The 19,990-nt window shown below is 37.5% G+C and overlaps 1 protein-coding gene and 1 non-coding gene across 6 annotated transcripts in view; one reads left to right on the top strand and one right to left on the bottom strand.

The window, feature by feature from the left end:
* The first annotated feature begins 2,828 nt into the window (after positions 1 to 2,828).
* Positions 2,829 to 19,990, top strand: part of LOC138709434 (CD9 antigen-like) — a 32,474-nt gene continuing 15,312 nt past the window's right edge. The window contains exons 1-4 of one of the 5 annotated variants that reach the window (XM_069840193.1): positions 2,856 to 2,987; positions 8,166 to 8,278; positions 12,270 to 12,464; positions 17,027 to 17,200. In XM_069840193.1, the coding sequence (XP_069696294.1) occupies positions 8,246 to 8,278; positions 12,270 to 12,464; positions 17,027 to 17,200 (402 nt within the window). In that variant the 5' untranslated portion in view covers positions 2,856 to 2,987; positions 8,166 to 8,245. The other 4 variants (XM_069840194.1, XM_069840197.1, XM_069840196.1 and 1 more) reach the window with 4 other exon arrangements.
* Positions 15,052 to 15,127, bottom strand: TRNAC-GCA (transfer RNA cysteine (anticodon GCA)). The gene has a single exon. It is a non-coding gene; the product is annotated as a tRNA-Cys (tRNA).

Raw genomic sequence — 19,990 nt, 5'->3', positions numbered from 1 at the left:
CAGTTCATTTTGGTCAGCCCACTTTTCCAGCGCGTAGGTTGCTTTTTGGAGTTCGCTCCTGTCATGAGATCCCAGTACCATGTCGTCGGCATAGATATAGATCTTGACCTCTGTAGATTCTTCTCTTATTGATTTTACGACGTCGTGGGTGGCGATGGCTACAATGAAAATTTCCAGCTTGTAATTAGTCGTTTCTGGCGTTCCATTAAGAAATCGGAATACGGTATGTTTGCCAGATTTTCAGAATGCAAAATAAAATTTAACTTTGGGAAAATACTTCTAGAGAAAAATCTGTGAACACCACCGCCGTCGCACGTTAAACCACAGTATAAGAAAAATGGATTCCATACGGGACAGATTTGAGGCCTCAATTACGGGACATTGCGACATTCTGTACAATATGGAACACCTGGCAACCCTATAATACGGTAGGGCAAGGTTGCCAGATAAAGGAATCGAAACCGTCGCACTAACTTATGAAAATTTTACTCCAGTATAAAATTGTCGTACATTTTTCAGCTTCCTAATATGTTACTAGTCCACCGCTGTGTAGTAATGGTTAGCATGTCTGACTGTGAAACGGGCCGGACTTCAAATTCTGGTTGAGACGAGTTAGCTGGTCGAGATTATTTCCGGATTTTCCCTCAACCCATTAAGAATAATAATGCTGGTTAACTTTCGACGCTGGAATCATTTCACTGGCATTATCACCTTCATGTCACTACGCAGTTGATAAAGAATCGCGAAATAAACCTCCCTCCCTCATATATATATATATATATATATATATATATATATATATATATATATAGACACACACACACACACACACACACACACACACACACACACACACACACTGGGTGTTCATTTCAAAGTTTGTCATGACGTCACTGTTGTTGGGTCACCGATTTGAATCGAGTTTCAGCTTATATGTTAGAGAAGTTGCCTATTATTTAAGGCGTTCTTCAATCTGAACTTGAGAACGTGTACGGTATAACTTGAACGTCGTAGCAACAGATGGCGGTCTGTACGGTCTGTGTGCTACCATAACCTCTTTCGAACTGTGTTTTGCGCCGGCAAGTCGTACGCAGGGTATTTGTTATCATCGGTTGCGTACGGTAACATTCCACAACACAAATCAAATGCTCCGTGTCTATGTTGACCGTCGAAGTTAATGTCAACAAATACGTGAGTAATCGTCTTAACCCTCTCCCCATATCCCGACAGTACGTATTTCCAAACAGTTCACATTCCTGCCACTACCGGCGTTACCGTACATATCGGTACGTACTCTTCAGAATGAACGCAGTACTTGCTAGGCAACTTCTCTGCCTCATAGGTTATACACCTCTGCGGAAGTGTATAGGAAGATTGAATTCTCTAGGCTCATCGGCTAGCCACATGACGGCATACAGCGAGCCATGACACACTTTGAACTGAACATCCAGTATATACCAGTAAATGTTAGTTCCAATTAAAAATACTACTAATTATTGTTCACATCCACAGTGACATTCGACATTGATACAAATCACCACTACCCATTTCTTCATCATGAACACTGTCATCGCAATAAGGCGTGCACGATGACGCTTGATTAGAAACAACTTTGTTACATTTAAAATCAGGAGAAATTTGCGCGGCGGCAGATAGGCCTATTTTAGTACCAATAAATGCGGCGGTTGAAAGTTATATCAAATTAATTCATCTACAGTCGACTCAAACCCGACACCTCTATAATGTCGGCGCGTTTAGACTTCTTAATGCTACTGGGGTATTATTTCATTGATAAAAGACTTCATCTGTCGAATAAACAAGGAAATTAATAAAATTAAACGTGTATTACTTTGACATAACCGCGCCGTATACGTGAAACCCTAGATCATATATACTATTTATATATGATCTAGGGTGAAACCTAGGGCTCAAGATGACAAATTATGATTTGCAATACATACATACATACATACATACATACATACATACATACATACATACATACATACATACATACATACATACATGGCAAGCATAACCAGACTGAATTTCAAAGCATTTCGCCCCCCTCCCCTTAAAAGCATGTTTCTTTCTTATTAGTCCAGGACATACTACATGAAGAAAATTTGTCTAAAAGGGACGAATTAACCATCAATTTTATTTTAATTATAAACGAACATTACAAATTCCAAATTATTATTTCCCATCAGTGAAATAGTCGTACAAAATTGCGTACGACAGAGTGCGGTCGTACCTCGTACAGTTAGTCAAAATAGTCGTGTGCGTACGACTATAGTCGTACATATGGTAACCCTGCGGTAGGGGTAGCCTATTACGACTATCCATGAGGTAGCATTTCCTACTACAATAAGAATGGCTTTAGAGCTATAAAAATTGATCATTTCTCGAAAACAGAAACATCTAGAAACAGAAGTGAGAAGTTTCACTTTCTGAGTACACTCATTTGGTGACCGCAAGAATATAGTTTCCGTTTGCTGCGTCTGTCGCTTCATGCGCTTCGTACCAGGAGCGCACCCATGTCACGTGAGTGAATAGTTATATTAATTTTATTGTAAAGACAGGGGGAGAACAGGGAATATCATAATTGAATTCTGAAAAATGATTAGGCATAATGTGACTTGTTGATTTCCTATTTAAACTTTTAATAGATTCATAATAAATCGCTTAATTCCCGTTTGTTATATTACGTATACACAGATTATCGAAGGTTGGTATATCGAACATCCCTACTTCTAAGGGTAAAGCAAAGAGTATATAAAATTATGTAAAACAAACTAAAGAGGACTCTGATTTTGTCATAGACTCCGTAGATTAATAGCCGACATTTGTGGTATGCTCGATAAAAATACCTTTGTGATATCTTGCTTGTGTAGACCATACGGCCTGTCCTAGTGTACTTGACCCTCGTGACGTAATGTTTATTGATATTTTTATTCGCTGTTATTTTGAATTACAAACATGTAGGTGTAAGTAGTGATTATTGACAAACTGCGTGAAAATTAATATTATTTCATATATTTATGCCGTTATGTTTGCAGGAACAGACTGTGCTTTCTTTCAGCCCTTTCAGAAAACGTGGGCGAGTAGGTACCGTCAACATACGTAAATATTTCCTTGCAGACACATTTATTAAAAAGGTTGCAAAGAGGGTAGCCTTGGAATTAGAGTGTAAAATCTGTTCAGGGCAGTCTTCTCTGAATGGTAATGAGATGTCCTACAATAATAATTACATTTTTCCAGTAACTATAAAGTAAAATTAACTCTAATAGGCTGGAACTTTTTTAATTGTACATAAAATTATTAAATCCATTGTGTAGTTACGACTCTTGCGGTATTTGAAATCTTTAATGTCTGTCTGTGATCCAGACTAGTACTTTCAAAGGAGTAAAATAAACTGTATGAAATATGGATTCAGTTTTATTGTTTGGTACGGCCAGCAGATAAGGTGACTCTTCAATCCGCTACACACAATACATGGGAGAGAAAAAAATGGGCCAATTTTTATTACTCTACTGCCACTTCCAACGGACTCCTAACGAATATTCACACGTTTATCACTGGGATTGTGGCGCTGGAAATCAATTTAGAACACTTTTATCTCAGCCAAGACACATTTCAATTTTTATTGTACAATATAAATGCAATTATCACTAGGTACAATGACACAATAATTCTTGCAGTTAACACAGAAACAACTTCGGAAACGTTATTAACAGAATAGCAGTTTCACTTCACTTCCACTAGATGACTCTTGAGTTCCAGCAGAGGCGTAGCAGGAATGCCAACGAAATGAAACTGTGAGGAATGTTGCAACAGGTGTGCTAAACGTTAGGAATGTTACAATAGGTGTGTAGCACGTTAGGTTAGGTTAGATTAGGTGTGTAAAATAATATGAATGGTTACCACAGTTGGCGACACTGCAATCATTCTCCCACTCCACCTCAAATAACGTCAAAACGACGGAATATGGCCGCCTTCTTCCTTCAAGTACGACGATTTTCCTATAAGTAAGGAACCTATTCAGGGCGGGTTGGGTGGGACCACAGCTCTCCCAGTGAACACATCGTTCTACTACTCCACACTACAAAACTAAGGTATTTTCAGTGTTTGTTTTTAATTTCCTATACTGGCAGTACAGTAATAAAAATTCATCAAAGCTATAAACTCACTCATCACTCGGTACACTCTTTCTTCAGTCCAAGGCAAAATCTAGTTATGTACCTATCTACCAAAGAGCGGTATATGCATGATGTACCAAAAGCCTCAGCAAACCAAAACTTACCCGTCATTGATCCGCGACCTTATGAAAACTCGTTTCTTTATTTTCCCCAGATGTATGTATATTTATTTTTGTAAAGTCATAAGATCTCTCAGTTTCATTTCATCACGAAATAACGCAATGCAAATCAGACGTCAGTTGTGTGTAGCAAGATCGAAGATTCAATTAATATAACATTAGAACTACTTTCAAAGTTTAGCCAGTGGTGTCATTCTAAATTTTTAACAACCCGCAGTAAATAAATAAAGGTAATAATAAGTTGCTACAGATAAACGAAAATTGCAATGTAACGTACTATTACGGAATATTGGTGTTGTGAATATTCTGTACTCACCTTCTTGACACGGTGTCAAAGACGTAGCAAAGACTTCATAAAATGTGTTGCATACAAGGCTTCCCAATACGCTTCACTGTCACAGATGCGAAAGGTTTTCAATAACCAGAAAATTTATTTTCTGTTGCAATGTTATTCTTTAAAGTGAATCCTCTGGTCTGCTTCTGTACAACTCACAGACATCTTACCTTACCTTATCTTACAAATGGCTTTTAAGAAACCCGGAGGTTTATTGCTGCCCTCACATTAGCCCACCATCGGTCCCTATCCTGAGTAAGATTAATCCAGTCCCACCATCATATCCCACCTCCCTCAAATCTATATTAATATTATCCTCCCATCTATGCCTTGGTCTCCCTTTCTTTATGTTTCTTCCAACCAGGGTTGCCAGATTCTCTCAGTAGGAATCCAGGACAGATGATGATACTGCATACCTTAACGTAACTATACATTTTAATTAATTCAATTGACAATACCGATACAACTGATTTTATTCGTTTTATGTATTTCAACTAATTATATAGGACCTAAACTTTCATTTTGTTACAGTTTTGCTATATTATGAATTTTACTTTGAATTATTGATAATGTCTGGAAAAATAGTCATATTACAGCCTGAGCTATACAGAAAAAATGCATGATACAGTGTTTAAGTCCTATCAATAATAAATCAACGAAAATCGTCTGTAGCTGCATTTAGATTGGCAACAGGCCAAACACCTGCATAGAATTGGAATATATCAGTCCCCTAACTGCCCATTGTGCAACTCAAACCAAGAAATGGATTCAGAACACCTCAAAATCTGTGCTTCAGTGGCTGACCATGATAATATCTTTGAAAAATATTGGAGTGCAAGAGGTCAAATGACTTTATTGTCAAACATCTGGCATTAGAAAGCAACAACAACATAATAAATCAACTTCGTTGGATCTAGATTGGATAGGATCTTGAAAAAATGAATATGGTATTTTAAAAATAATTTTAGAGAAATGAGCAAAAAAAAATTATTTTTCCAAATTTTTTTATATTCCGGGACAAATACAATTCAATCCAGGACACAGGACACACCATTAAAATCCAGAACAATTCTGGGAAATCTAGAATGTCTGGCAATCCTGCTTGCCACTTGAAATTTGAGTATCTCTTGCAGGAACCAATGTGTTGCTTGTCGATCAAATCTCTAAAATCATTCACAGATATGGTGTAGGCTACATAGCAACTTACACAGCTCACATATTAGTCCTCCAAGGAGAGAGAATTTTATTTCTACTGATTACATAGTGAGTTCCAAAAGGGTATCTGTCGGATACAGGGGGGAGAGCCATTAATCCTTCCCATTCAAGGCTTTAAGGAACCAACCTGCACAAATACCCAATGTCCCATCCCTGCCTTCCTGTGGTGCAGCTGTTAGTAAGCATAATTTTTACAAGCTGAACTAAAGGGAGGGGCTACTCATCAATTAGCACTGGTCAGCTTAATGAGTTAATGACTGAATTTGGTATAATTTTCCTCTATCCAATACCTAATTCCCTCTTTACCCTTTCCTATCCAGTCCTCTGACTGAACTCTTACTTTCGACTCAGACAGCATTAGAGCATTTGAGGCCTAGGGGTTCATTTCACTTTCCTTCCTCCTCTTTCTATTTTCTGTTCCTAGTGCTGACCTGCTATGGCACTAAAATCGTCCTTCAGTGGCTTAAGGAAGGAAAGCTGGTGATCAACAAGATCTCCCAGCTAGGTCCAATGGACCCGTCGACCAACAGCAGGTGTGGTCCTCCAGACATTCTGGGGGTTGTGTGTGAATGAAGTAGCCACCAAAACGTTAAAATATGGTGTTCACTTAAATCGGCTACAACTTGCCATTTAACCAAGAAATGGATTCGGAACACCTCAAAATCTGTGCTTCAGTGGCTGACCATGACAATATCTTTGAAAAATATTGGAGTGCAAGAGGTCAAATGACTTTATTGTCAAACGCCTGGCATTAGAAAACAACAACAACAACATAGTGAGTTCCAGTAAATTGAACAACAAGAGCAGATTTGTATAATATATGATTAATCTTCACTATTTAACACTCTGCTGTTCATTTTATCAATTACACTTTGAATCAGCTACATTCCCTTTCATGTGATTATTATTAAGAACAAATTATTTTTTTATAATCTTGTGATTTTGTAACTGTATGTACAAGCTTTACATACTTCAATAACTGCAGTGCTCTTATACACTTCATTGTATCAATCGACTTTCACTAACTCTGTAATACTAACGAGGCTAAAGGAGTTGTTCTAGTATGTCTGTCACAAGAGCAAGGTTTTCAGTGAAGTTTATATTCCCCAAATTTTTCTCTAATCCTCTATTATTATTATTATTATTATTATTATTATTATTATTATTATTATTATTATTATTGTATTCCATCTCACTGCCATTTCTATCATTCATTCTCATCATCATTTCTTCTGTTTTGTTTTGTTTTGTATATTGTGCTAAACTGTAATTGGCCTTCTGCTGTTGTTTTGCACGTTAATATTCTAAATAAATAAATTATTATTATTATTATTATTATTATTATTATTATTATTTATAAAAAAGCATAATACAGCTGGATAAGCTTTCTTCCACACTGCTTTGTATCTTTGATGCTACATGAAACCCATCGAGGTCTAAACACACGTCCAATTTTCAGGATTTTTATTTCTAAACTTTGACCAATATTGTTTAATTCCATTTGGTTCTTGCTGGAGGTATGATAAGATCAATATATTTTGTCAGTGAATGACTCAAAGTGGTTCACAGAACTGGCTGACTTTGTGGCATATTGCAATGCACACTTGGACGGGAATCAACAATATAATATAATAATAAAATATTTAAAAAAACGAGAGAATTTCGTGTTAAAGTAATGTTCTTCCTTTCTGTAAAAAACTATTTTTTTAACTTAACAAATTTAATAAATGATTCTGCAAACTGCGAAAAATTTAGCAAATAGTTCAGGTGAACCTGCTGAATGACACCACTGAGATAAGTTAACTATTCGTTGTATTAAAATCATAAACAGTGAACATGCGAATTATTCGTAGGCCTATTTTTTGAAGTGCATAATCTTCAAACTATGTTTGCCACATTTCTCTCAAACTCTGATTTTACCTGAACAGAAAAAACATATATAGGCTACCAAAGTAAGACTTTTATATACACAGTTAAGTTTTGGGCTCCAAGTTTTATAGTGTGGGCCATTTCGTTAGCTATTTATTGCTGCGACATAATAGTAGGTCTAAAATGTTCTTAATTTCATTTCGAAATAAAATATGAAAATATACTTAACATTACAAGTAGTCTCGAATATCGTAAAAATTCTGTCCATTATGTTAAAAGGGCTCATCTTTGTCTATTTTTAAGCCAAATGTGCATATCATTATACTTTAATTCCATTGTTCCTGAATTACATTATGTTATGCTTTTATGTCTGACAGACGAACATTGCCTTAGATTACATTGATGTAGGTATTTTCGTAATTGTTAAAGATGAAATGAAGTGTGAACTATCCGATACGCACAAGACTCTGCATTACTGAAGAAAGATCGTCATTACTAAAATATCGGCAATGATGATATTTTTCTGCTTCGGCTGTATAAAGGTATTTTAAATCAGTGCACTCTTCTTTTCTCAGCATCATAATATCGTATTTTCAGTTTAGTTTCAAATTTGTATGTTTGTAATGAAGGTCCAAATGTAGAAATTATTTTTATTTAATGTATTAGATATTTTCATATTAGATCATTTTCTTGGATGTGCTGCAGTCCTTCCAGTCTATACTTCGTTCCATAATGTCTGACAGGAGAAGTAAACATTGCCGGCAGAGAAGGAGAGAAATATAATTGCTATTCAACCAATGGCAGAGGTTTCATTCCACACTTGACTTTAAGTTGGGTGGGAGTTGGCTACAGACTGCCCAACTTAAAGTCAAGTGTGGAATGAAACCTCTGCCATTGGTTGAATAGCAATTATATTTCTCTCCTTCTCTGCCGGCAATGTTTACTTCTCCTGTCAGACATTATGAAACGAAGTATAGTAATTAGCACTGTAGTCTGTTTTGTAGTTAGCTTGGAAATAATTAGCACTCTTAAACTCATTTTGCTTAGAGTAGAAATGTTTGCACTTGGATATAGGTAGCCTATTTAGTTTTGAATGTGCTTTCAGTAGGTTTGTAGCATCCAATTTCCCCCCCCCTCCAATTTACCTGAACTGATTTATGTAAACGAAATATGTCATAAACTACTCTCTAAAATGTCAGATTTGAAACAGCACTTCTCTTTATACACTTCTTTAGAAACAACATCTTATTACCTAAGTCAATAATAACATTTAAGAAGGTAACTTATATTTTAATGGATTAATCATTCGTCTAGTTATTGTTATTATTATTATTATTATTATTATTATTATTATTATTATTATTATTATTATTATTATTATTGTTATTATTATATTACATTCAGTGTTGAAAAATGAACTGTGTGAGGCACTGTGCATAGGCATGTTGAATTTATTATTATTATTGTTATTATTATTATTATTATTATTATTATTATTATTATTATTATTATTATTATTATTATTATGTAGATTAACTACCTCTGTTTATATTGAGTAAAAATGTATGAAAAATAGGTTATATGCAACAGATTTGTTATGTCTCCGCATTTGTGTTAATATGGTATGGTATATATTTGAACATTTGGACATATGTATAAGGAAAGATAATTTATTTAAAATTCGATTTTATCAGCTGAGTATTTTAACTGACCTGAGTGTGTAGTTAGTTAATTGGGCGTTATTTTGCACGTTACAAGGTAGGTAAAATTAGAAGGGCGTTTGAGGGGGCTGCTAGGTTAGATTTAGGTCAAGTAAGGTTACTGTAGGTGAGCTAGGTTAGCATAGATTCGTTTATTTTATGTTTTTTAGATTATTTTACGTACGGGTAGAGAGTGACATATTTGAAGTTTGTATAGAGAAATTATAATTATTTCAACAAATAATTTGTGTCAGAATATTGTATATTTTAAATTGGGTTGAGAGTGAAAATGCGCATTTGCGGACAAAAAATTTATAAGTGTTTTAAAATTTGGGCGAAAATTCAACGGTTTTTTCCGACTTTTTCGGCCAGGAATAGGTGAGGCAGTTAATGTAAATAATTACCAAGATTTTAAAGTGGGCAGGCTACATTCCTTGCAAGGATAATAAATATAATACAGTAGGGGTAAACTAAAACAAGGCTAGAGGAGATAGACCTAGGAGAAAGTGGGAAAGAAAAGCCACAGGCGAGAAGTGTGGAAAGGTTAACCACTTCCCTTATCCCTAGTTAACTCGGGTTGCTAACACGTGTCAAAATTTATTAACCCGAGTTAACTCGTTTGAGTCCCATTGTCTATTTCATAGTGATTTTTTTAAGTATGTAAGAAAATTAGTGATGTACAGTGATTCTGCAATATTAAATGACCTCTTTACGAAAATAACAAAATATGACACTTTTTTTTTTCACAAAACTGGTAAAATATATAGTAAGGGAAGAGGTTAAAGTCATTGAGCACAAAGTCCACTGTCGGGCTTTAACGTTATAAAAGATGATTTACTGACTTCATTAAGACCCGACTTTCTCATTCATTATTAATTGTGGTTCCTACCACTTTTCTTGCTGTAAAAGTTAAGGTGCATCTACATGGTTCAACTTTTCTTTCAATTTAATGCTTTCAGGCAATGCATGCAAGAATGTATGAAACACGTTCAATTGTGCATGCCTTTTTCCACTAGAAATGAGAGCACATGCAGCAATTGACTATATTGTGATGTATTTCGTACAACAGTAGCATGTAGCGAGCAGCTGATTGTTCTAGGTGGCCGTGAATAATCTCAAAATTATTGTTTTGTTTGGTGATGGACCTTTTAAGTTGAAAATGGCTGCAAGTACGATTAGCCTAAGTACCTATATATACACACGCACACACACTCTCTCTCAATCCCTCTTCCTCTCTCTCTCTCCCTCCCATTTCCCTTTCCTCCTCCCTCCCTCTCGCCTGTCCCTCCCTCCCTCTTCCTAGCTCTCTCCTCCTCTACCCATTAATCTCTCTCTCGCACCCTCCCTCTCTCCGCATCATCCTTCCTCTCTCCCTCCCCATCTAACCATCCCTCTCTCTTCCTCCCCTCCCTCTCTCGCCTCCCTACTCCTCTCTGTCCCTCTCTCCTCATCCCACTCTCCCTCCCTCTCTCCCCATCCCACTCTCTTCCTTTCCCTTTCCCCATCCTTCTCTCCTAACCTCTCTCCCTTCCCCACTCCTCTCTCTCCCCTCTCTCCTCCCTCTCCCCACTCTCAACACTCCCTCCCTCTCTCACTCTATCTCCCTCCCCCTTTCCACTTCCCCCTCTTCCAGGTAAGTACGGTTACCCTAAGTACCTATATATACGCACGCGCACACTCTCTCCCTCCCTCTCTATCGCTCCCTCTCTCTCCCCATTCCTCTCTCACTCCCTCTCTCTCCCCACTTCCCTATCTCTCCCTCTATCTCCCTGTCTCTCTCCTTCCCTCTCCCTCTACACTCTCCCACCCCATCTCTCCCTCCCCTTTCGCCTCCCTTTCCCTCTTTCTCACCCTCTCTCCATCCCCCTCCATCTCTCTTTCTCGCTATCCCTCCCTCTCCCTCTTCCCCTTCCCCATCTCCAACTCCTTTTCCGCTCTCCCTCTCCCCTACTCTCCCCTTCCTCCCTTCCTATCCCCTTCCTCTTTCCCTCTATCCTTCTCCCCACTTCCTCCCCGCAAGTACGGGTAGCCTAAGTACGTATATATACGCACACACACTCTCCCTCCTTCTCTCCCCATTCCTCCCTCTTGCTCCCCTCTCTCTCTTCCTCTCCCCTCCCTTCTACCCCTCAATCCCCTCTCTCCTCCCTCCCCTTCCTTTTCCCTCTCCCCCTGCACTTCCTTCACCCCCTCTCCTCCCTCTCTTTCTCTCTCCCTATCTCTCTCTCTCTCCCCCTCTCCACCTCTACATTTTTAAATTTTACTTTAGGACCAGTTCTAGCATTCACAGGGAGTTTAATAAAAAGGTAACACTGTTATAAAAATAGATTTCCGGGTTCAAACTTTGTCTGCAACGAGAAAAGTCTAGTTTTAGTTTGTATTGTATTGATCTCATGCACATCATTATCTTAAAGTATATTAAGATTATATGATAATATATAAATAATAAAGAAACATTCAATCAGTTATAGGTAGACTGTAAGTATTCTTAGTTGAATAAACATCATATCATAGAAAAATGAAAAAAGTAATCTTTTGTTATATCTATTCATAAATGATTTCAGTACACTACTTCAGTATAATAAAAGTAAACTAAAGTGATTTCGTTCTATGACCTGAGAAAGAAGCCTACATACTACCATAAAAATAGACCGAAACTGTACCCTATCCCTTTCCAATATTAGATCATAATCATTTTCGTCATATATTTGTAACATTTTCAGTTCAACGATGAAAAGAAAAACAGTACATTGGTAATTGAATATTAAAAATAATTTAAGTAAAATTGTGGAGTGGTGATGTGTCTAACATGACAGGATCTGTTACTTTTCAGTTGGCAGGAGTGGCAGTGGTCGTCCTTTCACTATGGATGCTGTTGGATCCAACTTTCTATGCAAGTGTTGGCCAGGATGAACAGACTTACTATGCGGCTGTGTACGTTTTTCTTGCTGTGGGAGTGGTGATGTTCTTGGTGGGAATCATCGGTTGCTGTGGAGCATTCAGGGAGTCCCCGTGTATGCTCGTGTTGGTAAGTGTCTGACTGTCTTTCAGGACTCCTCTACTCCTCTGGGTAATTGTGAATTACAGGAACACCACTTCTTACCTTTTTCAAAATCGCTGAAATAAACTATAAAATGAATGTATTAAAAAAATCGTGTTAGAAGATTGAATTTATGTATTTTTGGTCCAGGGAGCATCCACTTTTTGGTGCAAAGATAATTCGTTTGGCATGTTTCTTAATTGAAATTATGAAATGGCGTTCCTGTGCTTCACATTTAATCTCCTCTGTTTACTACTGACAAAGAGACAGTAAGTATCATAAAAAGGTAAAAGGTAAAGGTATCCCTGTAACATGCCATGAAGGCACTTGGGGGGCATGGAGGTAAAGTCCCATGCTTTCCATGACCTCGGCACTAGAATGAGGTGGTGTGGTCGGCACCATGCTCTGACCGCCTTTTACCCCCCAGGAAAGACCCGGTACTCAATTTTATAGGAGGCTGAGTGAACCTCGGGGCCGTTCTGAAAGTTTGGAAACGAGAAAAAATCCTGTCACCACCTGGGATCATAAGCAAAGAAAAATTGTTTTACGAATGAGTAAATAGATGGCAAGCTTAAAACGACTTTTTAATATTCGCAGTAGACATGGGCAGGATCTGGGATTGAGCCGAGTTAAAGCACAGTACAGTAGCGTGCAAATTAATCCGAACAACGTAATTACTTATGCAAAACCACTCAAACAGGATAAAAAGGATCTAAGACATACCTCAGTAATCTATGTGGCCTCCCTTGTTCCTAATAACAGCTCTGAGACGATTTGGCATGGATTCCACTAATTTCTCATAAATATTCTTCATTTCTTCATCGCGAAACCATACACCAATGAGGGCAGAAATCATCTTCTCCTTTGTAGAACAATCCATTTTTTGCATTCTTCTTTTGCAAATTGACCACAAGTTCTCAATGGGGTTGATGTCGGGTGAGTTGCCTGGCCAGGGGAGTACCTGAACATTCTTCTTGTTGAAGAATTCTGTAGTTTTTCGAGACGTATGGCATGGTGCCAGGTCTTGTTGGAACACATCTCTGCTATCCGAAAATGATTTTTGCAGCCGGGGTACGATTCTGGTTTCCAATAAGTGAATATATTTATCAGAATTCATCATTCCCTTGATAGGTATTAATGCTCCAGGCCCTTCATGTGTAAAACAACCCCAAAATATTACTTTAGGGGGGTATTTGGGTGCTTGTTGGAGATGAGCTGCTGTTACTTTTACAGATCCTTTCCGTACATAAGAAACACGGTGGGCATGGACCTCAAAATGAGACTCATCGGAAAAAAGTACATTCTTCCAGTCATTCACTGTAATTTTGCCCACATTAAGCGTTTTTTGCCCACATTAAGCGTTTTTTGCACATAACAGGGGTTATCAGTTGCTTCTTAATAGGCTTACGAGCCCTTCGTCCAGCTTCCAAAAGCCTACGCCGCACTGTTGTGACGTGAATATTCGCCCCAGTGGTAGCCATTAACTCGCGGGTTAAGTCGACAGCAGTTAGTCTAGGATTTAATTTACTTTTCCTGGCAATTAAACGATCATCTGCAGGTGAAGTCTTCCTTCTCCGGCCACAGTTTCCTTTTTTCTGGGGTGTGATGGATCCAGTCTCCCTGTATCGTTTTATGATCGAATTAACAGTAGCCAAACCGATGTGACATTCTGCAGCAATTTGCCTCTGTGTCATAGAAGAATGCTCTGCTAATGTTATAATTTTAGACCGTTTTCGTGGAGTTGTATCCATTTGTGAAGACGACAGAATGTACACAGGATTGCAGTATTAAGTCTTCAACACAACTGAAATGCTTATAAGTACAAAACGACAGGCAAAATGTCACATATTATAAAAAAAATGACAGACCTTCAACAATGGAATTACACGTACTACAGATGTCAATTAAAGCAGTATGAGCAGCTGTGAGGCCAACAATATGTCATGTTCGGATTAATTTGCATGCTACTGTATAAGAAAAATGGATTCTATACGGGACAAATTGTTGATCAGGACGAATGTCCGAAGCAGTATGCTGCAGTCTCATAAGAATGCGTGTAATCATCATCACATCGGACGGTCCTAGACAAAAATGCCCTATGCTGCAAGCTCTCAGGCTGCCCATGCACTTCTCTAATTAGCGGTACTAAACATATGTATTTCTGTGTAAACATCACAATACTTTTTCGATATTAGTATAATGAGATAGTAACAGAAAAGAAGACATCTTTTTAAACTAACCTAACCGAAACAAAATTTCTGTGTGAATAAGAAATCATGAAGTATCATAAAAATCTGTTAATTCATAATACCGTCAAATGGGCAAACTTGGAACAGTGTTTTAACTTGGAACATTATCATAGGGTATTTTCGTTTTGTCACAGTAACATCAAACTGTAATAGAACTAATGTGCTGTACAACAAAGTAACAAGTGAAGATTATGTTGCCACTGTGACAAAACGAAAATACGTCACATATTCATTATGTATGAGGTCTCGCCCACCTCATTGAATATTACACGACTACTCTGAAGTAGCCAGTGTGTATTATTACTATTTAATACGAGAAAAATTCGTACCGGCACTGGGAATCGAACCCAGGACCTCTCAGCTCTGCGCGCTGAGCGCTCTTTCCAACTGAGCTATGCCGGAACATGATACATGGCGCCAGCCGAACCCCTCTCGTAATGCTTTTTACGGCCTTACTACCTGCATTTGAGACGATACACGTCATGTATGCAGGAGCGCATATTTAAATGACTTTGTGGCCATATTCAACATCAGTTTGTGAAAACTGCTAACAGTTAATACATCACATATTCATTATGTATGAGGTCTCACCCACCTCATTGAATACTACACGGCTACTCTGAAGTAGCCAATGTGTATTGTTACTATTTACTGCATGCATGACGTATATCGTCTCAAATGCAGGTAGTAATGAGGCGCTCTCGGCCTTTCTATCTAATCATCTAATCTTGCTGGTTGGAATACAAGACAATTAAATAATAAAATAACCCTGCCATGAATCGTTATGATCAGGATGGTAATCTGCATGTCGAGGTAGTCAAGTGACAACACACACTCACTATGTAAAACACAACTATTTATTTGAATAAGCAAAATAAATTCGTAGCACAGTAAATATCTTCTTCACAGAGTAACGTAAACCAAATCCAGCTAATTACCTTACATAGGTAGGTACTTCCCCACGCTGGCATCCATCTTGTCACACAACCTTGACATAACCATCACTCAGCACACACATAGCCGTTACATACAAATTGGCCACCCCTCAAACGTCACACAACAATGGGTGCCTTCATCGTGAATTCCATACTCTTTAAATTCGTTCTACTGCAATAACTAAATAAAACATAACCTAAAACCAACTCACTGAACTGATGTATATTGTGGTAGGCTTTTAGTTATATCACAACTAGAAAAACGATCCTCTGAAATAAAAATACCGAACAGTATTTGACCAGAGTTGACTGAACGCAAGTCAGTCAGGAAAATGAATGCAGTTCAAGCTAATAAGTACATCCCAAAACTCGCCGCTAAATTCCACACGAATATCTTCTGCAATACACTCGCAGGTTCCCACAACACCGTGGACTATGCAGCTTCTAGTAGACTTACCGAACTCGGTTCTATCCCCGGCCTACGTAGGAGCTCGTACCCTATCACACACACACATCCTCAACTGCCGGCGCACATCCGACCTGCAAGAGTCCATCAACCAGACTGACGCTACTGCTGCGAACAACTCGCTTTACAGTACAAATATAAACTCACGCCACCGTCTTAACCAATCAGCAAGCGCTATTATAAAATAATAACTGCTCCCCCGGTCTCAACTCATCACAGGTTATAGGAACAGAACCAGAGCATACGGAAAAAACAGAAAGATGAGAGGAAAGCCATCTACGAGAAGTAAGAAAAACTAGATCAGAAAGGAAAAACCTACAAGCCATCTGTGAAGAGTTAGAATAATTAAAACTAACAGAGAAAAGTATAAAGACAGAAAAATGTAAAAGAAATAGAAAGGAAAAGAAAGACGTGCCGAAATATAAACGGCACAGTAAGGCCGTAAAAAGCATTACGAGAGGGGTTCGGCCGGCACTGTGTGTCATGTCCCGGCATAGCTCAGTTGGAAAGAGCGCTCAGCACGCAGAGCTGAGAGGTCCTGGGTTCGATTCCCGGTGCTGGTACGAATTTTTCTCGTATTAAATAGTAATAAAACGAAAATACCGTATGATAATGTTCCAAGTTAAAACACTGTTCCAAATTTGTCCATTTGATGATACTTCAAAATGAATATGTTTTCCTAGATTAGCTAAATCATTCACTATCATATGCTACTTAACATCGAATTTGAGTATTTTAGCTGCCAGGCGAGAAAAGGTTTGAACTCCTGGAGATCATGAGAACTGACATTTTTAGCATTGTATAAGATGTAGCATAAGTGAAATATAGTGTTTGGTGAAAGTAAACCCTTCTCTGTATGACCTCCTGTACTTACTGTGCTGTATTTATTCTGCTTTCCAGTTTTGTTGTTTCTTGATGGTGGTTATTGTGGCTGAGATTGTTGCTGTGGTATGGGTGTACAATAATAGAGCCCGTATAGAGCATTATGTACGAGATAATGTTAAGTCGACAGTACAGCAGCATTATGGTGTTGTGGACTCAAGCACGAAAGCATTTGATTCTATACAGCAAGGGGTTTGTATTGTTTTATTTTCCTGCTAGATACTGTCAGTGGTTTTACAAAATTATTTGGAATGGCTAAAGGCGCGTCTCCACTATTAAACATTTAACAACAACATGTTAAATATAACATGTTGAATTTAACATGTATATGGACATTTCAAGTCTCAATTGACTTAACATGTTAACTAAGTATGTTGAATTTAACACTTTTAACATGTTGGCGTGTTTTCCAGCAGAAATGGAAAACATGTCAAGTCAATTCATTTGCTCGTGCAGCGTCAGTACAGTTCAGCAAAGTTTGTACAGTTTCCATAGCAACAACTATAAGTTCCGATTTTGTAGCGCGTATCTTGATCATTTTTATACTATCATTGGTCCTTGGTGTTGGCTGTAAGTTGTTCGAAGTAATGGAATGGACGAAAGAAAATACATTAGAATAAAATTAATGCACTGATGGAAAGGCCTTGTTTGTGGGATGTATCTGCAAAAGAATACACTGGCAAAACTGAGAAGGCCGACTGTTTTAGAGAACTGGAATTATTATTTAATTGTTCTCGAGAATACAATAGAGAGTTTTCGCACTCTCGTCGTACGCTAAACGTTAATGCTATGTTGATGTCAGTAATGGTCGTATTTGGTGATGTTCGTAAAACTTCGGAAAGAATAATTATACGATATTAACCACTCCTTTAACATCTATCACGTCATAGGTCCTATGATAATTAATCGCGCTGTAATTTTTTTAATTGAGATGAAATGGCTGCTCTTAAATTGTGTATTTCTTTGATGTAACAGGAAATATTTTTGCAGCACTATATTAAAATCGTGTTCTGACATTCTCAGCAAGTTTTTGAATCCAAATCGATATTGTATTCAACTTTAAACTCGTTTAGAATGTATCCTGCATAGTGTCTTTTACTAAGATATTGCCGCATCCACATTCTCATTTTCTTCCTTTTCAAAGCCTTGTAACAAGCAATAGAGGCAATTACAAAAGTCATATCATCATCTGAGTCCATTCTCCAAGGTTTGAAAATAAAACACTATCTATATTAAAATCTCATAGACTGTTTATGGTGGACTACGCAAAGAAAGTCAAATTTAACATGTTTAACAGTGTGGACAAAGTGTTAAATGAAATTAGCATTAACATGTTCAATCAACATGTTGGGATGTTAACGGTAAACAATTTAACATTTAACATGTTGTTGTTAAATGTTTAATAGTGGAGACACGCCTTAAGACGTGTAACACGAATCCAGTATTGATACTGTTCTAGATTATGTGGAAGATGAGATCTTAATTGAATCGCACTTTTTGGAAAGGAACTAAGTCAAAATTTGTCATATTTATTTCTTCTGATGAAATGATTAATACTTCCAAGACGCAAAGATAAACAAAGGAAGGAACTTAAACAAACCTTTCCCTGTATCTCTAACATCGAGTTGATGTTTATATTACAGCACTGGTACACTGGTTCATGAAAGTAAGTTCTTTTGCTCTCCTGAAAAATAGAACATTTTGACTTAGTTCCTTTCTAAAAAGTGCGATTCAATTACACTGGTATTGTTGCACTCATTATTGTACAATATATCGGACAGTATGATGAGAGTAACATGGAGTGTTGTGATTAATTACACAAGTGTTCAACCAAGCCGCTGTGCCTCCAAAATCCGTTGTGTGTTTTAAAAAGATTTTGTAGGAGAAAGAAAAAAGCATTGTCACTGCTAATTCCCTTGATTTTCAAAGCAACTTTGGGTATAATTTCAATCATTATAAGAAAAATGATAAAATGATACTGAAAGTAGCTTTGAAAATCAGGGAATTAAAAGTGACACTGCTTTTTTCTTTCTTCTGCAAACTCCTTTTAAAAACATATAGCAGGTTTTGGAGGCGCATCAATGAGCCTTATAAACATGTTACAATCAGATTTGCATCGGAAAATAAAGTGGAAAGAGGTGGCTAGTTGTCAACAGACTATTTTTATACCAAGATCACTTTGAAAATCGCACACTCCAATTCCAAGCTGGGTTCACATGTATTAAAAATTTCGCGACAAAAATAAAGTAAAATAAACTTCAATGGTGCACAGATAATAAACAGTTTGCTGTTTTACTACAGTAGAACCCTGATAAGACGCTGTTCAAGGGACTGCGTATTAGGAGGGTATACTAATTTTGACATATATGTACAGCATTTAACATTTTTCTTTTTCGAAATACATGATTCATGAAAGGTAATACAATATTACTCCATTATGTAATTACTGTACTGTACATTAAAGACATTTACGATACTGTATTAGTTCTTTCGAAAAGAGTCATTTATAGTTGTTTGCCGTGTGTGTGTTCTCCAAGTCCTCATGTTTGCCACACTTCCCTCTCTTGTGCTTACATCCTTCTGACGTCGCAGCTGCAGTGATTGAGTCGCGATTTTTTATTATCGTTCTTAATGTCGATGATGGCATTCCTAATGAATCAGACAGTTGTTTCTGATTAAGAGTACTGTTTTCATCGTATTTTCGTAAGATTTCCAATTTTTCTGACACAGAAAATGCTTTTCGTTTAACACTCATTGTAATCACACTCACAGACACTTCAATACACTAAGGACAACAAATTGACCAGCAAAAATTTCCAGAATTATATTACAGCCGAGTGAGGAATGTTGCTTGAGAGAGAGACGGTTAGCAAGAGGGTGGGGTATTTATAATATGAAGATTTAAATGCGCAGGTAAAGGGTCTAAAGTCTGTGTGACGTATCTTGTCTCACTGTGAAGAGAAAGGAGATATGTCTTACTTC

The sequence above is a fragment of the Periplaneta americana genome, chromosome 11, assembly GCF_040183065.1.
Source record: "Periplaneta americana isolate PAMFEO1 chromosome 11, P.americana_PAMFEO1_priV1, whole genome shotgun sequence".
Classification (NCBI taxonomy): Eukaryota; Metazoa; Arthropoda; class Insecta; order Blattodea; family Blattidae; genus Periplaneta; species Periplaneta americana.
The sequence above is the reverse complement of the archived record's forward strand: the minus strand, read 5'-3'. Positions and strand labels throughout refer to the sequence as shown.